At 42.2% G+C, this 22,042-nt stretch overlaps 1 protein-coding gene across 2 annotated transcripts in view; it reads left to right on the forward strand.

The window, feature by feature from the left end:
• The window catches only part of FEZ1 (fasciculation and elongation protein zeta 1), a 163,338-nt gene that overhangs the window by 25,902 nt on the left and 115,394 nt on the right, over positions 1 to 22,042 (forward strand). For both annotated transcript variants that reach the window (XM_050921709.1, XM_050921710.1), the window contains exon 3: positions 15,264 to 15,363. In XM_050921709.1, coding sequence (XP_050777666.1) covers positions 15,264 to 15,363 — 100 coding nt within the window. The remainder of the gene's footprint in view (positions 1 to 15,263; positions 15,364 to 22,042) is intronic.

Below are 22,042 nucleotides of genomic sequence, written 5' to 3' on the forward strand. Positions count from 1 at the left end.
ACTGGAAAGGACCTGAAGGGCTCCTAAGCCCTGCCCCCATCAGCACAAGCAACCTCATGATACAATCATATTCATAAATTTGTGCAGCGCACTCTTAAATTTAATTAAGTTGTTTGCCCTCACAGTTCCTTTTGGGAGGCTGTTCCAGAACCTCACTCCTCTTATGGCTAGAAACTTTCTTCTAATTTCCACCCTGAATTTATTCATGGCCAGTTTATACCCATTTATTTTTGTTCCAAGATTATACTTTACCTTTTGATAGCTCTTCACTCTCCTTGGTATTTATCTCTGATGTATTTATAGAACGCATTCATATCCTCTCTCAGTCTTGGGTTTGCTATACTAAACAGGGCACACTGTTCCTGTCTTTGTCATAAGATAGAATCTCCATTCTCCTGATCATCCCAGTAGATATTCTCTCCACCTTTTCCAGTTTGAATTAATCTTTCTTGAACATGGGTCACTAGAATTGTACACAGTATTCCAAATGAGACCATTGCCTTGTACAGTGCTATTAATACTTCTCTATTTGTGCTGAGAATGCCTCACCTGATACATACCATGATCGCATTTACCTTTTTGGCACCTATTAAGTTTTGAGGTGAGGGGTGGTGGGCGCACGCCAGCCCATATCTAAGTGTCCCTTCTCCAATTGCCTTTTTTGCAGTTGCATGGCACTGGTGGTGCATCATCATCCTGTGATTAACCAACACACCCAGGTATCTTTCCTCTTCAGTCATTTCCAGCTGATGAGCCCTCAGCTTGTAGCAGAAATTATTATTATTAGTGCATGACCTTGCATTTTGTAATATTGAATTTCATCCCATTTCTGTTAGTCCACTTTTTAAGATCATCCTGATTTTCCTGTATAACATTCCAGTCCTCCTCTGTATTAATGATGCCTCCCATCCTTATATCATCAGCAAATTTCACTCACAGACTCCTACTTTTTGTGCCAAGGCCATTCATAATTTTTTTTTAATAACATTGGTCCCAAGACTGATCCTTGAGGAACTCCACTAGTAATCTCCTTGCAGCCCAATAGTTCACCTTTCAGAACAACCCCTTGCATGCGCCCCTTTAGCCAGCTTGTTACCTATTGTGGTAGAAAGAGAGAGCCTGAGACATAAGGAGCCTGGTATGAGGTCTAAGGCCTTAAGTAAAGTCAGGCCCTGCTGCTATAAAGCAAAGTTAGCAAAAGTTAGGCTCTGGGCAAGTATTAGGCCCTGTTACAAAACATGCCTACCTACTGATTCGGTGTCCAGAGCATGAACTTGGCAAGAATACGGCTAGTTTTTCAAAAACACAAAGACTCCAAAGAAGCACTAGGCAATGGACACTTGCATAAACAGATTCCAGAAGGGTAGTAGTAGAACATCCTGATACAAAGATATGGTATAAATACACACCCCAAAGATGATACAGGGACACACTAACCCCTTTTAAAGATAAAGTCAGAATGACAGGATGATGGATAAAAATGTTTTCATTGAACCAACATGTACAAGGTAATGGTGCTCAATAACCTCTTCGGAGGGGCAATATTTGTGTTTGTTTGTATCAGTGTATTAAAAAAAGATCACAGAGGGGGTGTCTTTGTCCGGCCTAGGGGGGAATGGAAAGTTCTGCCACTCATTGAACCTAGTCCATTGTCATGGGCATAAATGTGCTAGTCTAACTGTAAATATTGATCTGGAGAGCTAGTGTAATGCTGGCAGACCCTGGTTGTTGGCAGGCAGGATTGAACTGGGGACCTCTGGAGCTTATTGCATGAGCTTCTAGTGCGTGAGTTACATACTTCCCCTAGCTGAAGAAGCACATACTGAGCTTCAGAGTTTTCCCAGTTGAAATCCCAGACAAGCCCCCACTTGTAATGCCGACAGACCCCGGTTGTCGGGATCGAACCTGGGACCTCAGTGTATAAGCTTCTACCGCATGAGCTAAAAGCCAACTGGCTGTGAGCTAAGGCTGTAGAGCAGACTCATTTTATTTCCTCTCTTTCTAAGTGGTCTTGGTGCCATCAGCTGGGACAGAACACCCCCACCCACAAGGACCATGCTTTATCGGCAATTAGCCTGTCCAAGCACCTTCACCACTGAACTGAGTCGGGGGCTTCTTGGGCAATTCGATCAACGTCTGCTGTGTTAGTTACCTGCGCAGAGCTGGTGTAGCACATAGCAAGAGCACATAAGCAGCCAACAACTGACAGCATCCATCTTACAATACTTGCACTAACCTCCATGTTTTCTAATTTATCTAATAACACTGCTCTACAGCCAAAATGCTTCTGAAATAAATGTAGTCCAACTTTACTAATTCTGGGTCACTGAGAACGAAAATGATGCTTAAAATTGTTGATTGGCTCTAGTTTTCAAGATATGCTATTGGGTCAGTATATATGACCCTTGACCTGGGAATGGCAGAGGATAAGTGAGTTATAAAGGGAAGGGATCTCAATTTAAACCAGAAATGACTAAAATACATCTTTGACTGGATCTATGAATAAATCTATGACTGAGTTTGGACAGTACTTGCTTTTTAGGCAAAACAAGGAAGGATGCAATCTGAAGCTGGTATTGCGTCATACATGATATGAATTGCATCATGTTATTCCTAGAAGTCATGGATGATGCAATCGTAATGAAGCTTACATCACTCTGCTGAACAAATTGCCCTATATCAGCTCTAGAAATCATCCAGTGTCGTGCTCTCTTATTTGTCAGTGTTTGATTTTGCAAAGGGACACATTTCTGTTTAGCCAAAGTGAGCAGAGATGCCTCGTACTTGTGTGAACAGTGCAGATAACTTCTGCTATGTTTGTGGTGAAGTGACTTTTGCATCACAAAAGCACAGTATAACCATTATGGTTAAGAAAGCCTATCACCTTTATTTTGGCTGCAAAATTGGAGATCAGGACAAGAGGTGGGCCCCACACATATGCTGCAGCACCTGTGCAACAAATCTTCACCAGTGGTTGAACAGGAAAAGGAAATCTATGCCTTTTGCAGTGCCAATGATTTGGAGAGGGCCAACAGATCATACTAGCAATTGTTACTTCTGCATGGTGCTTCCAGTTGGGAAAGATGTGTCAAAGAAGAAAAAGTGGACTGTGCATTATCCAAACATTCCATCAGCTATACGCCCAGTACCCCACGGAGAAGGACTGCCTGTTCCTGATGCACTAGAATCATTCTCACTTGAGTCAGATGAGGAAGAGGAAAAGGATGAAACTTCTGGTCCTGAACCATCAATGTCACAGGACCCACATTTTCTCCCATCCTCCTCCTCTGAACCACACCTCATAACACAAGGTGAATTGAATGACCTTGTCAGGGATTTGGAACTACCCAAGAGTAAGGCAGAGCTGTTGGGCTCCAGACTACAGCAGTGGAATCTCCTGGCAGGCTATCAGGGCAAATGGAGCCCATCAATGCTTGCAGACTATTGCTGGACAGTGACAAGAGATGCTCCATTTAATGAATACAAGAGACAAGCCAAGAAGCGCCGAGTAGACACTGAATAGGACTAAACTATGCACATAATAGTTTTTTGCCTTTTGTTTCATAATAAATTTTATTTATATAACCCTTTTGCTGATTTTTAAAGTGTTACATAAACAGGACAGGTGAAATATTATCATGTAAAGCAACCATAAACACATGAAAAGACCTAGGTTTACAATTTATGATTAAAACTCTGCTATCTACACAATATACATAGATATAAAATGTAAAAACTTAAATATCTTAGAAATAGTAGCCAATCAGTTGTTTTAATTGTCATATTTGAATTCAGCACATCAAAATACATAATAAATATCACATTTTATCTCTGAAGCAGGCGACTTCTCAAAAATTGTAGACTAATGTAATTAACTCATAATACCACATAGCCAGTCATTCACCATTTTGTATATATGCATCTGATTTTTACTGCTAAGTGTAGTACTTTGCACTTGTCTTTATTGAATTGCATCTTGTGGATTTCAGACTAATTCTCCAATGTATGAAGGTTATTTTGAATTCTACTTCTGTCCACCAAAGTTGCTTGCCACTCTTCCAAGCATGGTGTTATGCACAAATTTAATAAGCATATTCTCTACCCCATTATCCAGTGATTAATGAAATAGTGACTAGTACTGGAACCAGGGCAGACCCCTGTGTGGCCCCGCTAGATATATCCTCCCAGTTTGACAGTGAACCATTGAAAACTACTCTTGGAGTATGGTCTTGTGATGATGTATCCCGTAATGCTTTATGGGAATATGACATAACTGGAGTACATTTTATGCTACATGTGCCATGTAGTGTATCTCTATAAAGGTTATGGTTTACTGAATCTGTTCATCCTATTTGTACACATATATCATTTTTGTACTTGAAGTTATGAATATTGGCTGTATACTTGCTTGATTTCTAAGTAAGCTTTGTAAGGCATTTGGTCAGCTTCTTTAGAAAGGAATTTGCAAAGTTAAGTGCCCAATCAAGAAGCACTTAAGGAACAATGCATCTTGGAATGCTCCAAGCCACATAAGTCTTCCTGGAAACATACAAGATACCATGTGGGCAATGGCTTCTGCTTGTAAAAACTATGAGTCATGCATGGACATGTGACTTGCCCAGGTGACTCCAGAACTCCATCTTGTATCTGAACTTTGCATAAGAGAGAGGAGGGGGTCTCCACCCATGAGAGAAAGTCTATTTAAACCCATGGGAGACCCCTCCATTTGGTCTTCAGCTGGCTAAAGAGAGAGCCTCCCCACCCCCAAGGATACCTGAAAGAAACTGGAACAAAGGACAGTTCCTACAGGGGGTGTGAGTGATTGCTGAATCAAGACTGGCAGGAGACTAGTCTGTAAAAGGAAGCTTACTGGAACTGCTGAAGTGTTATTTGTATTCAGTTTCTTAGACATAGACTTGCATGTTTAATTTTATTTTACTTGGTAATTCACTTTGTTCTGTCTGTTAGTACTTGAAATCACTTAAATCCTACTTTCTGTATTTAATGAAATCACTTTTTACTTATTAACCCAGAGTATTTATTAATACTGGGGGCAGGAGAGCAAACAGTTGTGCATCTCTCTCTCTCAGTGTTATAGAGGGTTGGTTTGGCATTATTCTTAACAAATCCCATTTTGGCTATTACTTATTACCAGGTTATCCTCTAGGGGCTTACAAATTGGTTGTTCAATAATTTGTTCCAATATCTTTCCACGTATCAAAGTTAGGCTAACTAGTCTATAATTCCCTGAGTCCTCTATGTTCATGACTCAGGCCTCAGAAAATCATGGCCAAAATGAGACAAATTCAAATTAGAAATACAAAATGTTAACAATGAGAGTTTGTGAAAAGCATTCACCCAAGGGCAATATGGTGTTTTTGTCTTTTTTCATTTTTCTGTGTGAGTTCATTTGAGAGTATAGTGATTTTCTCATTTCAGTCACACAGTTGTTCTTTGACAGGGTTACAGACAAGTGGATGAGGGAAAGCAGAAAACATGATATACCTTTGCAGTTCCACATTAGTGAGATAAGGTGAGTGAGGTAATACATTTTATTGGACCAACCTCTGTTGGTGAAAGAGAGAAGCTTCCGTGCTTGCAGAGCTCTTCTTCAGGTCTAGAAAAGGCGTTACTGCTAAATACAAGGTGGAATAGGTTGTTTAGCACAAGTAGTTAACACACATTGTAAGAGACCATTGGAGAGGAAGTGGTGAGTTAATACATCTGCAGGAGGGGAGAATTAGTGAGTTACAGATTGTTGTAATAAGCCAGAAATCCAGTGTCTTTATTAAGGACGTGTTTGTTATCCTTCATCTCTTTAAATCTTCAGATCAAGACAGGATGCTTCTCTGGAAGATATACTTTAGACAAACACAAGTTATTAGACCCAATACAGGAGTAACTACACAAAATTCTAGGGCTTGTGCTATACAGGAAGTCGGACTATATAATGTCCCATCTGGTTTTAAAATCTTTGCATCAAACCAACTACGCAGACTTCTTGTTCAAATTCCAGAGTGATATTAAACCTTCCAGGGAGTTTTTCCTTCAAAGAAAGTGGGACTTTTGTATTATTTATTGTTATTGTTTTGTATTATATTGTTATTGTTTTGTATTGTGTTGTTTTACTCAAGTTTAGAAAATTTCCCCTCTATCCTCTGGGCTTCTGTGACTGCTACAAATGAGGTAGAAAAGTGTTGTCCTGTCTTACGTAAGTTCTCTATCTGGCCCAATTTCTCAACCAGATGGCTGACATCCATAGTGGTTGGTGACCCTGGAAGTTCCTTCTCAAGGTGAATTTTAAGTTCCTTAAGCCCATCACTCTTAGCAAGTTCTGAGCAAGTTCATAGTTGTATTGTGCCCATCTCTCTTAGCAAGTTCTGAATTGGCCAAAGTTTCCTTGTTCATCACTATTTCCTGGAAAACCTTTTGGTCCTTACTAATGAGGTTGATGGTCACCTCATCAATCTATCTTGTCCAGACTGGGAAGCTGGGCTTCCAAATATGCCTGGACACTTTGTAGCTGCTGCCCCAAACTGTTTTTATTTCTGACCATAGATCATCTCAGTCCTTTCTGGGCAACCTCTAGATGTTTCCAAGTCTCTAGCTCTTGTTTTAGGTCTTGTTTTAATTACTTTTGGCAGCTTTCAGTGCTTCTTGGGCAGCTTTGATTTCTGCTAGCACATCTATTATTTGCTCCATCTGGGTTCAACAAGAAAAACAGCTCACAATTTCTGTGTGTTATCAAAACGATTACAAACAATATGTAAAAACAAACAAAACCCCGCTAATGAGGCAAAATGCTTCAGAAATGAGCTCCAGTTAAAGAAAAAGTTAATGTGCAGATCTGGCCCTCCCATATTAAAATCCATAGAAGAGGAGAAAGGAGAATGTGAGGTTCTTGTGCAGAGTTTTCCTGGGATCATTTTATTGTCCCTCATCTCCAGTTTGGTCAGTGGGTCAGCCTCCAAGACCTGAATAGATCTTCATGGATGTGTGGAAGTGCAAGAGTCTCTCCTCCTGTGACTCTTATACACTGAAATGCACTGAAGAATGCTCCACAAACCCCCTGCACTGCCCAGTTGTATATTAGGATCTTTAAAAAATTAAGGAATTTTCCACACTGAAAATGTTGCTAAGACGATGCAAAGGTACGTGCACACTGTGATGCACTGTACCTCAAAATAGCACCTTGTAACCCCCATAATCATCATTTGTATATAGTTGTGATATGTCATACAAGTATGCCATGTAAAGTATTATATGAATGATCACGACCTGCTGAAATTCATTATTCTGTCAAAATATGTATATCATTATTGTGCATGAAGTTATGAGATTTTGCTGTATGGTTGTTATTGAAATATGTTGTGAGTCTGGGAGACGCCCACTGCTGGCTCTCCCGTGGCAACAAGGGTTGTGACCCACACCCAGGCAGGTGATAAAAGACCACTGGCCAGCTGGGGAATAGTAAATAAGAGATTTATAATTTAGTAGGAGACAGCTGTGCAAACACCACACCCGGGGGATTGCTCAACTCTGTGACTCAGCAAGTTCCACCAGGACATGTCTGGGCCAGTATCTTTCCTAGGACATGAATTGAGAATATAAAATAAGGGACAGTGTCATCATGAGATAACATCTCTCCTCCCCTACCTATTCTGAAGACAACAAGAACACTGGGAAGACAAAGACTTTGGACTGAGGAGACTGGTCCCAGGCTGAGAGGGAAATTCAGCCTGTATATTAAGAACTGTGAGATGCTTGTAGCATCCAGTAGGGTGAGAAAAACTGTTTGATGCAAATCTTGCTTAGACTGATAAAGTTCAGGATTTAGACTGCAATTTTATTTATTATTTCTTATATAGTGATCTCTGACCTCTATGCCTAACACTTATAATCATTTAAAATCTATTTTTCTTTTGTTAATAATCTTATTTTAATGTTTTATTTTAACCAGTGAGTTTTGTCTAAAGTGCTTGGGGAATCTGGTCAGATTACGAAAGCTGGTGCATGTCCACTATCTTTTGGCGAAGTGGCAAACTAATTAGTGAGCTTGTACTGTTCATGAGGTCTTGAGCAGTATAAGATAGGACATTTCTGGGGTACAAGATTGAGTCGGGGGAAGATATGCTAGCATCTCCCTGTGCACAGTTCATGAGTGGCTTGGAAAGCATTCATGTAACTTCACTGGGTTTTTTTCTATATGGTAGAGGCTGTGTGAGAGCAAGCACCTGGAGGGGTTTGTGGCTTGTCACCAGCATAACATTGTGAGAGAAAGCCCAGCCTGGTGAGATAAGGGGCACAGTTTTTCCACAGATCACGTTGTACCCTGCGGGTCCATCACACACATCAGTGTTTTAGTCTGTGTTGCCTTTCAAGAGCATTAGAGTTAAAAACATGTTAGAAACCCAGTAGTTCAGAGTTAAGATAGCACTTCCACAGCGAACCACAGAACAGTAACTGTCTTTACATCTCTTAGCACAGTGCAGCCTGACTCTGATTGGTGTCTCTTGGTTCTACTGTGCTGTAAATATTTAATAGCAATATAGACCGGAAAGCCTCCAGAAGCACCTGATCATTGTAGGTGCACTACCTATGCACCATTAACCTTTCTCACAGAAACAGCTTTTAAGTTTGACCACTTACAGCCTAGTGTCCAAACCATCACACCATAGAGTTATTTTTGCTTTTAGTTCCTTGCCCAAATACTTTTCACTGTCATGAAGAATGACAGTTAATAGCAGTATAAATTACACTGACTAGTCATTGGGCCACAACCACAGTGCAAGAATGACTCCACCTTGCCGTACTAGTTACGGTGCCCACCAGAGAGGGGGGAGCCCCAAGATCAAGTCACTGCTCCATTGAATTTTTAATTATTTTATACATCATGGAAGAGTTTCAGCTGGAAAGACTGAGAAAACCAGGTATGAGAATACCTCAGTGGGTAGGGCAATCCTATACTACGGTAAATTCTGGTTTTCCCATCAGGCATTGAACCTTTGTCTTTCACACCTCAGCAGAATAACAGAGCACTAGTATAAAGAAGGTCCTCACCTGTGGCTTTTTGCAAACGTAGTCCTCCTTGCTTTTCTCAAAATACCTGAAATTGAAAATAAAATGTTCAAGTCAGATCAAACCAGAACATTTTGTTTTGACATTACCAAAACAATTGAATTTTTTTAGTTCAGTTTAAACTATTTTATGAACTCGACACAAATTTGTGAACAGTTTTGGGACATCCAAAACTGTTTTTTTCAGTGAATAAAGTACTTGCTCGAAACATTTCACCCAGCTCTCAAATTTTAGAAACTTCATCATGTCTTCCCATTTAGGAAATATAGCTGGTGGCATGGTGACCAGATAGATGAGTTTGTGCTGGCTTTATGGGTCTCAAAAATTCTTAAACTTCCATATTTTAGCATAAAAAAAATGTTGAGCAGCGGTACTGGGAGAGGCAGTGTTGCCTAGTGGATAGGGCACTGGACTGGGACTTAGGACTCCTGAGTTAAATTCTTGACTGTACTGTTGGGTGACTTTGGGCAAGTCACTTCACTGTGCCTCAGTTTCCCTATTTGTAACAGAGTGATAATAACACTGACCTCCTTGTAAAGCAATTTGAGATTTACTGATGAAAAGCGCTATATAAGAGTTAGTAGTCTTATTCCTGGAGCATTTGTGTCCTGTTTATTCCCACCCCATATAGATCTATGAAAGGAGGCAACTCCTTTCTGACCTTAAGTCTATGAGTCTATGTGAGAGGCAATACCTTAAAAAGCATATTCAGGCACCTGACCATAGGTTCCTATTTTTAAAAAAATTCAGTTGCCATTTTGACACTGGTTCTGTGGACTTCCTCCCTAAAAGGGCAGGTGTGATGGGATCCAATAATGTGCATGGACTGTGACAGCTCCATTGGAACTTTTTAAACTGCATGAGAGGACCTTAGACTGCAGCTGCCTCTTGGGGGGCACGAGGTGGGGTACTATGATAAAAACAGAAGGGGCAAGAGTGACACAAAGGAGATGGAAGGAAAATGGAAATAGATGAGGGGAAGCCATCCTGAGGCCACGGGGATAAGAAGAAAAATGGTAGAAGAGTGAAAATGCAGTGCTGATATCACCACTGGAGCGTGGGTCTGTCAGAGGAAGCCCTGTGGTGAGAGGAAACGTCACCAAAGGGCTCTGTAAAACCTGGCTGCAGCCCTTGTTCTTGCATAGTTGAATAACTAGTCCTGTGGCTCATACTTGTATTAGTAGGACTTAGTGACATCCCTTTGTGGTTTTCTCCTCTACACTGCTGTGGAGAATGATCAACCAAGGTGTCATGGTTCCACTTACCATAGGTACTACAGTGCAGCTTATTGAAGAAACGTGGTTTCAATCAATGCAACATCCCCAAACAAGAGAAACATGACCCCCTCTGTTTTGCTGATGTTCTCTGGGTTTTAGTGAACCCTGCTGTCATCTGTATCATGGACTGAGTCCTTCTGCTCACATGTTGCAAATTAGCAAACTGCTCTGTCAGATTGTGGTGAATTCTTCGACTGACTCAGCACTTGTCTTCACCAGAAATGCTTCCACTAAACAGCTGCAACATTGCCATTGTACAACTATTGTGCTTCAGTGTAGACACTTACCATAGTGACAGAAAGGGTTCTTCCATTGCTGTCCTAAATCCACCTCCCTGAGAGGCAGAAGCTAGGTCAACAGCAGAATGCTTCCATCAACCAAGTGCTGTCTACACTGGGGCTTATGTTAGCTTCACTACGTCGCTCACGGGCATGAATTTTTCATAAACCTGAATGACGTAGCTGGATCAACCGAACATCTAATATTGAGCAGCCCTAAGGCTGCAATTCAGCAGGAGTGTCCTGAGCAGCTGGGTGGCCAGCACTCAAGGAAGATCAGTGCTTTGACGTTGAGAGCCTAACTCCCTATCCAAGTCTAATGCTGGGTCCAGGACTCTTCCCAGGTTCACGTCCTTCACCTGAACAGTGTTCAGTAGCCTCTCCATGTAGGGCAGCTTAACCAAAATGATTTCTAAGTGCTCTTTGAACATGATAACAGAGAATACAGGAGGAAGAGGGTTTAGACTGGCTAGAAATTAAGAGACATATTCCCTTCTTATTTGTTTCAGTTCTCTTAATAAGAACATCAGACCAGTGGTCCATCTAGCCTATTATCCTGTATTCTGACAGTGGCCAATGCCAGGTGCTTCAAGGGAATGAACAGAACAGGTAGTCGTCATAGAATCATAGAATCATAGAATATCAGGGTTGGAAGGGACCTAAGGAGGTCATCTAGTCCAACCCCCTGCTCAAAGCAGGACCAACCCCAACTAAATCATCCCAGCTAGGGCTTTGTCAAGCCTGACCTTAAAAACCTCTAAGGAAGGAGATTCCACAACCTCCCTAGGTAACCTAGTCCAGTACTTCACCACCCTCGTGAAAAAGTTTTCCTAATATCCAACCAATACCTCCTCCAAAGCAACTTGAGACCATTACTCCTTGTTCTGTCATCTGCTGCCACTGAGAACAGCCTAGATCCATCCCCTTTAGATCCTCCTTTCAGGTAGTTGAAAGCAGCTATCAAATCCCCCTTCATTCATCTCTTCTGCAGACTAAATAATCCCAGTTCCTTCAGCCTCTCCTCATAAATCATGTGCTCCAGCCCCCTAATCATTTTTGTTGCCCTCCACTGTACTCTTTCCAATTTTTCCACAACCTTCTTGTAGTGTGGGGCCCAAAACTGGACACAGTACTCCAGATGAGGCCTCACCAATGCCGAATAGAGGGGAATGATCACGTCTCTCAATCTGCTGGCATTGCTCCTACTTATACAGGCCAAAATGCTGTTAGCCTTCTTGACAACAAGGGCATATTGTTGACTCAAATCCAGCTTCTCGTCCATTGTAACCCCTAGGTCCTTCTCTGCAGAACTGCTGCCTAGCCACTCGAACCCTAGTCTGTAGCAGTGCATCGGATTCTTCCGTCCTAAGTGCAGGACTCTGCACTTGTCCTTGTTGAAGCTCATCAGATTTCTTTTGACCCAATCCTCTATTTTCTGTAGGTCCCTCTGTATCCTATCCCTACCCTCCAGTGTATCTACCATTCCTCCCAGTTTAGTGTCATCTGCAAACTTGCTGAGGGTGCAATCCACGTCATCCTCCAGATCATCAAGTGATCCATACTCTGTCGTCCACTCCTGTTTCTGGTCAGAGGCTAGGGACAGGGCTGCCCAGAGGGGGGAAGGAAAGTGGAGCAATTTGCCTCTGGTCCCGGGCCCCGGAGAGGCCCCCACAAGAATATAGTATTCTATGGTATTGCAACTTTTTTTTAATGGAAGAGGCTCCCAAAATGGCTTTGCTCCAGGCTCCCTGAATCCTCTGGGCCGCCCTGCCTAGGGACATCCAGGGCATGGGGTTGTGTTCCTGACCATCTTGGCTAATAGCCATTGATGGACCTGTCCTCAATGAACTTATGTAATTCTTTTTTGAACTCTAGTATAATTTTGACCTTCACAACATCTCCTGGCAATGAGTTCCACAGGTTGACTGTGTATTGTGTGAAGAAGTACTTCCTTTTTCTTCTTTTAAATCTCTACCTGTTAATTTCATTGGGTGACCCATCATTCTTGCGTTATGTGAAGGAGTAAATACCACTTCCTTATTCACTTTCTCCACACCATTCATGATTCTATAGACCTCTATTATATACCTCCTTAGTCATCTCTTTTTCAAGATGAAAAGTCCTGGTCTTTTTAATCTTTCTTCATATGGAAGTTGTTCCATGTCCTTAATCATTTTTGTTGCCCTTCTCTGTACCTTTTCCAATTCTAATATATCTTTTTTGAGATGGGGCAACCAGAATTGCCTACAGTATTCAAGGTGTGGATGTACCATGGGCGTATATAGTGACATTATGATATTTTCTGACTTATCTATCCATTTCGTAACAGGTCATAACATTCTGTTAGCTTTTTTGACTGCTGCTGCATAGTGAGCAGATGTTTTCGAAGAACTATCCACAATGACTCCAAGATCTTTTCTGGAGTGGTAATAGCTAATTTAGATCCATTAATTTTGTGTATACAGTTGGGATTATGTTTTCCAATGTGCATTACTTTGCATTTATCAACATTGAATTTCATCTGCCATTTTGTTGCCCAATCATTCAGTTTTGTGAGATCCCTTTGTAACTCTTCACGGTCTGTTTTGGATTTAAATATCTTGAGTAATTTTGTATTGTCTGCAAACTTTGCCACCTCACTGTTTAACCCCTTTTCCAGATCATTTATAAATATATTGAACACTGGTCACAGCACACCACTATTTACCTCTTGGTATTATTATTGGTAGAACAGTAGCAATAGCAGTAGATAAAGTTGTTTAGCACTTTTTGTTGAAACCTCTGTTTTCATTTACTTATAACTTTGCCAAACTTTAATGATTCAGGCTGAAAATTTCTACTCTGGATCTGTGCCAAGATTGATTTTTTTAAAAAACGTTTCAGCAAAAAATGATTCAGTTGTTTCTGAAAACAAGATTATAGAAGAATAAGTTGATTTGGCAATGTTAAATATTTTCCCAACCATTTCCGTGAACAGCTCTCTTGTCACCATTGTTTTTAACAGATGTTTGAAATTTGGCAAGGGACAGTTCATAGGTCAAAGGTGTTGTGCTCTTGAAAATCTATCCAGATTTGTCTAAGTTATAAATCTCAGAAAATCACCATTTATACGTGCCTAGTGCTAGTTAAACACTTCCCCATTAATTTTCTGAACGTTCTAACTATGCTGTGCATGTTCTCATGTTTCAGTGAGCCTCCTGTGTTTTATGCATACAGCACATATATAGCTAGATTTCCAGACAAGACACAGGCAAAAGAGACCGTCCTCTTTCTTCGTAAATGGCCTGTTGAAATTTCTTGTCTATTCTTATAGTTATGCAGTCTAATTACAATAGAGCATGGTCAATCATTATCTGCTGGAGGGGGGTGGCCTACTGTGTTTTCAATTTACATTTGTTTGCAAAAATAGACAGCAAGGAGGAAAGCCAGAATTCAAAGAACTGTCTGGGGGTTGGGGTGAGCCACAGTCATTCCCTATCTCAGCCCCCCTTGAAGTTCAGTCCATGTGTCATTGTTGCTGGCCATCCAGAATACCTTGCAGTGAGAAACAAACTGCCTCTTTCCCATTTTTTTCCCTATCACAATCATCATATTTTCATCAATTACTTCTACTATCCCTATGGCCATCATGGTAGTAGTGGTAGTTGTTGATTCTGTTGCTTCAGTGCCTTGGACCTGGTATCTGGCTGCAGCCATTTTGTTTGGGCTAAAGTGCTATTTTTTCCCTTCATTCCTTTTTGAGCAGACTGTAACTACCAGTCCGTTTGGCTAAAGAGAGCTCTCTGTAATAGTTTCACCTGTGCTGCAAAACTCTTAATAGTTAAAAATCCTCTTGTTAGTAGCTGATTTTTGGCTGGATCTAGAGGGAGTGGTGTCAGAGATTGCATTAATTGCTGCAACTTATCATGTTGAGCTTGGCTGTTAAATCCTTGTTCTGAAGGAGCTGATTTTGCTGCTGCTTTGGTCATTCAGCCACACAGAATGTAGTAGATGGTGCACTAGTATTTCCATTTCCTTCATGGTCTTGTCTCTTTAATGTTGAAAAATTGGAAAGGGTTCAGAAAAGAGCTATAAGAATAATCTGAGGTCTGGAATCCCTGTGTTGTAATAAGAGACTAAAGAACATTAATCTATTTAGACTATACAAGAGAAGGTTAAGAGCTAACTTGATCACCGTCTACAAGTACCTGGAGGGGAAAGAGATTTCTGAGAGCAGAGGGCTCCTTAAACTAGTAGACAAAAGTCCAAAGGTTGGAAGTGGAAGCTAGACAAATTTAGACTAGAAATAAGACACTTTTTTTTTAACAGCGAAGGTAATCAACAATTGGTTTCTCAATCTGTGAAGTTTTCAAATCAAGAATGGATATCTTTCTAAAAATATGCCATAGCTCAAACAGAAGTTGTGGGTTTGATGCAGAATTTATTGGCTGAGGTTCTCTGGCCTGTGTTATGCAGGCGGTCAGACTAAATTATCACAATTGTCCTTTCTGGCTTTAAAATCTATGAATGTTGTTTCAGGGCTGTTTTGAAAAGAGCATGCTGAGACAATTATTTCTTGAGGTGAGCCCTTCTATCCTTTAGGCAGGGTTGGCCCCATCTGGCAGCTATTAACATGTTTTTCTACTTTCAGGGTTTGGGATGCTTTAACGGACAATTACATCTCGTCAATCACTGAGGATTGGAGGGACCCCGATATCGAGGTGTTGAATGGCAATATTTCTGACTCAGAGGTACTTCCCAGACTCTCTTTTTTGCATTACTTGTAAAAAAAAAACAAAAAACCCTAACAGGTTCTGGGACACCATTTTCAGTTTAATAAAGGAAGAATGTAAATGCATAAAGTGATATGGTGTTCACTAGCCATTCTGAGAAATAGGAATAATAGAATGTGAGAATGGAGTGCCTGTCAGAGATTGGAACAGATCTCTCACAAACTGCATGAATTTAGGTCACCCTCCCTTGATAATTGAAAAGCATGTATAATGTGGAACTATAAAAGTAACAGCCTCATATGTATGTAATGGAGGTTTTGTCAGCTACGCTGTTGTTTGTTTGAGAGTGACATTGAGGATGTTTGTACCACCTTCCACCATGACACAGTCAGAACAATGTAGAGCACGGACTTGCTAGCCTACTGAACAATGCAGCTAGTGATTGCTAATGTATACGGTACATCACAGCAGTGCTCTTGTTTCTAGAGCTGGTCAAAAATGCAATTTTTATTCCATGGTGAATTTGTTTCTGTTCGGAATTAGAACAAAAAGCTAAAAGAAAGAAAGAAAAATTCCAGAGTTTAGATTCACAAGAACAGAAATCTGCACACTGAGGTGTGGATGTTCTCTGTTGACAGGACATATTTGTTTGAGACTGGTGTTAATTATGGTTTTCTATATTTTCAGCAGAAGGAGTGTTTTCTCCTTTGCTGTTTAATAATCTTAATGATCTTCCAAATGTCTGTTCAGACTGCATCACTCTTGGGTTAGGGAGTTCCAGAGTCAACAAATTTTCCTGGCTACATCAAACCTTCTATTGCAGTGATACTCAGTAGGCGTCCTGCAGGCCAAATGTGGCCCTCCAAGACTTCCTGTGTGGCCCTCCAGCTCATCTTTAAAAAATAAAGCAACTTGAGATGCCTCACAGCACAGCACACATGGGGAAACTGACCTAGATGCACAGAGCACCTTGCATCACCACTTGCCTCCCTACAAATGTTCTTCTGTTCCCCCTAGAGGGACGTTGGGCTGGTCCGAGACCCTAGGGGGACACTGAGGAATATCCGAGGGGAGGGCCACAAACAGTGACACCAAGTGCTCCGTGCAACCAAGTCTGTTTCCCTGTGTGGGCTGGGTAATGGCCAGCCTGGCCAGCATGCACACAGCCACAAGGAGCAGAGCTGCCCGCACTGTGCCAGCTAAGGACCAAGGGCACAGCTAGACCCCGCAGCAGCAGCATCCCCTAAAACACAGCCCCTCCCTGCACCCTGAGCTACGACCCTCCCTGCACCCTGAGCTACACCCCTCCTAGCAAGCAGCCCCTAGCTACCCGCTGCCTGCACCCTTAGCTACACCCATCCTGGCAAACAGCCCCTAACTACCGCCTGCTGGCATCCTGAGCTACACCCTTGCCTGCACACAGTTCCTAGATAACTCCTCCCTGCACACTGAGTGATTTTCAGACTTTCTGAATTACAATTTTTGGTTGTGCCCTCCCAACCCAGATAGGCTGGGTGGCCTGCTGAGGTGAGTTGGGGACGAAGGTGGTGCTCCATCCCTGGGCCCTGCCATGCTGGGATGGCCTGAGCCCCACTGGTCCTCTACTTCCAAATATAGAAGTCAAACTACACCTATGCCTGTTGCTTGGTGCTGCCGGTCCAAGCCCCACGGCTTGGGGCTGAACTCAAAGAAAGGGTGTCAGGGTTCCCTCCCCACTCTGAACTCTGGGATACAGATATGAGGACCTGCATGAAAGATCCCCTAAGCTTATTTCTACCATCTTAGGTTAAAACTTCCCCAAGCCACAAATTGTTTCCTTGTCCTTGGATGGTATAACTGCAACCACCAAGTGATTTACACAAAAATCCAGGAAAGAGGCCACTTGGAGTCCCTGTTTCCCCCAAATATTCCCCAAAACCCCTTCACCCTCTTTCTTGGGGAAGCTTGAGAATAACACACTAACCAATTGGTTACAAAGTGAGCACAGACCAAACCCCTGGGCTTTTAGGACACTGAAAATCAATGAGGTTCTTAAAAGAAGAATTTTATTTTTAAAAAAGTAAAAGAATCACGCTTGCAAAATTAAGATGGAAGGTAACTTTACAGGGTAAATAAAAAGATTTAAAACACAGAGGATTCCCCTCTAGGCTTAGCTTCAAAGTTACAAAAAACAGGAATAAAACTCGTTCTTAACATAGGGAAAATTCAAGAGATAAAACAGAAGATAATCTAATGCATTTTCTTGCCTTACCTTACAGTTTCTGTAATTTTAGATGCTCATTTCAGGTATGTTTTTAGGAGATGTTTTTTTCCTGTCTGGTCTCTCTCTCCCTCCAGCGAGGGAATAAACGAAGAGATCCCAAACAAAACCTCTCTCCCTCCATCATGGAGTTTGGGGGAGACAAGGCCCTGCACCCCCGCCTTCCTGCAATTCACCATGACTCTCAGCCAGACAATAGCACAGAAGGTTTATTAGACGACAGGAACACAGTCCAAACCAGAGCTTGTAGGCAAAAACAGGACCCCTTAGTCAGGTCCTTCTGGAGGGGAGGGATCTTAGACACCAGCCTTGGAGTTCCCTCCAATTCCCCAGCCAGCCCAAAACTGAAAACACTACTGCAGCCATCTTACTCCCCCTCCCCCATGCAGACAGTTCCGGTAAAACTAGACGACATTCCCAGGTCACTCCCTACTGTGTCATACCCCTCCACCCAGATTTGAAAGTGTCTTCTTTCCTTATTGCTCCTTTTAGTCAGGTGTCAACCAGGTACCAGGTTATTTGAGCTTCTTAACTCCTTACCACGTAAAGGGATTCTATACCCCTGGCCAGGAGGGATTTTATGTTACTGTACACATAAAGATTGTTACCCTTCCCTTTAGATTTATGACAAAGGGTGCCAAAATACAAATACACCCAGGACACCATTTTCACTAAGGTTGGCCCTGGCCACCACGCATTTTTTTCATTAGTGATAGAAATGGAGCAAAAAATGAATGCAAGTGGGAGTAAATGTTGCAAACTCAACAAAAGCTGAGTTTTTAACCCAAACTGGACAGAGAGTTTTCTTTTTATTATGCCGTGCCATTTATATGCAAAACCTTTGTGTTTAATATGCCAAACCATGGTATTCATCTGTAAGGTCATCAAGGTGAGGCACCACTTTGAATCAAAGCACTGTAATTTGAACATGGCTTATCCTCCCAGCCGTGTTGCAAGATGTGACAAAACTGCAAATCTTCGTATCACACTTCAGATGTCATTCTCACAATATCAGTTACTGCACAGGGAAAAGCAGCAGCTGCTTCTCTTTTAATGTGGATACTAGCTAAAAAGAAAAACCCTCTGCTGGATGCTGAGCTTGTGAAGGAATGCACATAGGAAATGCTGGAGGAGCTTTTTGCTGGAGATAAAAACAGAGATGTCATTGTGAACCGTGTGAAGCAAGTTTCCCTGTCTGATTCCATGGGAGTGTAAAGAATGGAGGTAGTTTACAAGGATTGTTTGTCAGTATTGCTTTCTGATGTAAAAAATACCCTTGCAGTGGACAATTCAAGCGATTTACATGACACTGCCCAGTTATTGTGGTTTGTTAGAGTTTATGATGGTGAAATTTTCAAGGAAGAAATTTTGTGCTTAATACTCTAACCCTTCTGCCGGTCAGAGTCGGCAGCAACAAGGGACAGGTTCAGTATCTAGGGGTTCCTTCACAACAATACAACACAAAACTGGCTTGAGCCCCCACCCAGTGACCTGGGACAATTACACACCACTCCCTGGACACCTCTAATAGGCAATACTTCCCCTCTCATAAGCCCAGAGTCTGAGTATAGCAAATATAAACTTTTAATGAAAGAAGGGAAGTAACCTGGCATTAAATTTAGAAAACACCACAAACAAGGTTCATAAACATAAACTGTGAGCAAAAGACCCACCCCCCAAGAAAGCTGGACAATGTCCTTTTCCCTTAGTTTCTTAAATCCAGCAAGCAAAACTCCCTTTAACGTGCCCATCCCTTCTCTGCACCTCACTCACAGTTGTTGTCCTTGGTCAATGCAGACCTAGAGTTCAGAGGTGCATCTGAAGAGTTCACCTCTCATCCTAGGTGAAGGGGGGTAAGAAGGCACCTTACTCGCTCAGCTACCTGGGCATTCGCTCACTGCTCCTCTTTGCCAGCCACCCTGCAGGCTGATCAGTGCTCCGTGCTTCTCTGCCAGCCCATCAGCTGGATGTCTTCAGGTCCCACCATTTAATACCACTTTCAGTGATTTTAGCTGTTAGTGAGGGAGCCTCACTGCTGGTTAACACTGGGCAGTCTCTTGCATCAGAGACACTGTGTCAAAGCAAGTCTAATGCTTAGACCTAGGTATCAGTGATTTCAGCTCTGCAGGGTGTAGCAAGACTATCCATTGAATCTTAATCAGTTTTGTTATTACACAGTCATGAGAGGAAGAATCAAATAGTGTCTGGGGCCCTTAGGCAGGGCCCACACCACCAGGCACGAATAGCAGTCCCCCACCCTCTCTGAACTCACTGGGCTTTGGAACCCATGTCCTCTGCCTAATGAATGCTGTTTAGTTGAGGGTGAGTCCCTCAATCAGGGTACGCCAAGTACAGTTCTTCTACCATTGATTCACACAACAAGCATAACAACACTTTATAACTCTTGTCTCAATAACAAGGAGACTGGGGATCCAACACCAGCCAAAATATCCAAATATCTAGGTTGGATATTAGGAAAAACTATTTCATTAGGAGGGCGGTGAAGCACTGGAAAGGGTTATCTAGGGAGATGGTGGAATCTCCATCTTTATAGACTTTTAAGGCCAGGCTTGAAAAAGCCCTGGCTGGGATGATTTACTTGGTGTCAGTCCTGCTTTGAGCAGGGGGTTGAACTAGATCACCTCCTGAGGTTACTTCCAATTGTAATCTTCTATGATTCTATGAAAAATGATCATTTGGGCAAGCAATCCCATCATGCTGAGCACCTAGGCATGGTGGGTGTGCCCATGCAAACAAGATCAGCTCCTGAAGTCTTCTTTCACAGTTCATCACAAGATGTCAGGGGAGAGCTCATTCAGACTGTGCTTACATCACAATGAGAAACCTACACCACAGGACAGATCATTTTTGAAAAGGTAAAGGGCTTTTTTTGAAAAAAAAAGTGGTTTAGATCTGCAAAAAGTAAACTTGCTTGTTACAGACAAAGTTGCCTTCCATGACAGGGAAAGAGAAGGGTTTTGCTTCACATTTGGCAGGGATACACTAACTTTTCTACACTGCATAATTCAGCAGTGTCACTACAGCAAGTGTCACATCATTCAGCAGTGTCATTACCCAAGCAAGTTTAAAAAGTATGGATTGGCTGAATGAACTATAAAATGCATAGAAAGCTGGCTAGATTGTCAGGCTCAACGGGTAGTGATCAACGGCTCGATGTCTAGTTGGCAGCTGGTATCAAGCGGAGTGCCCCAGAGGTCAGTCCTGGGGCCCATTTTGTTCAACATCTTTATTAATTATCTGGATGATGGGATGAAGTGCACCCTCAGCATGTTCACAGACTACACTAAACTGGTGGGAGAGAAAGATATGCTGGATTGTAGGGATAGGGTCTTGAGTGACCTAGAGAAATTGGAGGATTGGGCCAAAAGAAATCTGGTGCGGTTCAACAAGGACAAGTGCAAAGTCCTGCACTTAGGAAGGAAGAATCCTATGCACTGCTATAGGCTGGGGACCGACTGGCTAAGCAGCAGTTCTGCAGAAAAGGGCCTGGGGATTACAGTGGACGAGAAGCTGCATATGAGTCAGCAATGTGCCCTTGTTGCCAAGAAGGCCAACGGCATATTGGGCTGTATATGTAGGAGCATTGCCAGCAGGTCGAGGGAAGTGATTATTCCCCTCTATTTGGCCCTGTAGAGGCCACATATGGAGTATTGCATCCAGTTTTGTTCCCCCCACTACAGAAGGGATGTGGACAAATTGGAGAGAGTCCAGCAGAGGGCAGCAAGGGTGATGAAGTACTGGAATGGGTTACCTAGGGAGGTGATGGAATCTCTGTCCTTAGAGGTTTTTAAGGCCCTGCTTGACAAAGCCCTGGCTGGAATGATTTAGTTGGTGTCAGTCCTGCTTTGAGCAGGGGATTGGACTTCCTGCGGTCTCTTCCAACCCTAATCGTCTATGATTCTATGATTCACCAGACTGTCCTGTGTTGTAAATTGTCTAGTGACTTGAAAAAAAACCAATAGGTATTGTAATGAGATTAGTGAACTACATACACTCAATTTCTAGCTTGCAACATCATCTTTTTAAAGCTCTTTTACAAGACATTTCAGATAAATACAATAACTTGTTGCAGCACAATGATATTCACTGGTTTAGTAGGGGGCGCATGTTTGGTGTGCTTCAAAAAGAAATAATTGAATTTCTTTTAAATCACAAGACCAACAAAGCTTTCAAGTTTCTAGAAATTATGAATAATATCCCCTCTATGTCACACGTAGCTTTTCTGTGTGATATTACTAGTCACTTGAATTCCCTCAACTTTCAGCTCCATGGCTGTTCAAGCAGAGTAGGGGATCTGTTTGAAAAAGTATGTGTGTAGTGAGGCGGCCTGGTTCCCAGGTGCCCCGGAGGGCGAAGAGCCCAGCCGGAAGCCAGACTGGGCGGAGATACGGCGCCCTGAGCCCGCCCCGCAAGAGG

This window comes from Gopherus flavomarginatus, chromosome 13 (assembly GCF_025201925.1).
Source record: "Gopherus flavomarginatus isolate rGopFla2 chromosome 13, rGopFla2.mat.asm, whole genome shotgun sequence".
NCBI classification, from domain to species: Eukaryota; Metazoa; Chordata; order Testudines; family Testudinidae; genus Gopherus; species Gopherus flavomarginatus.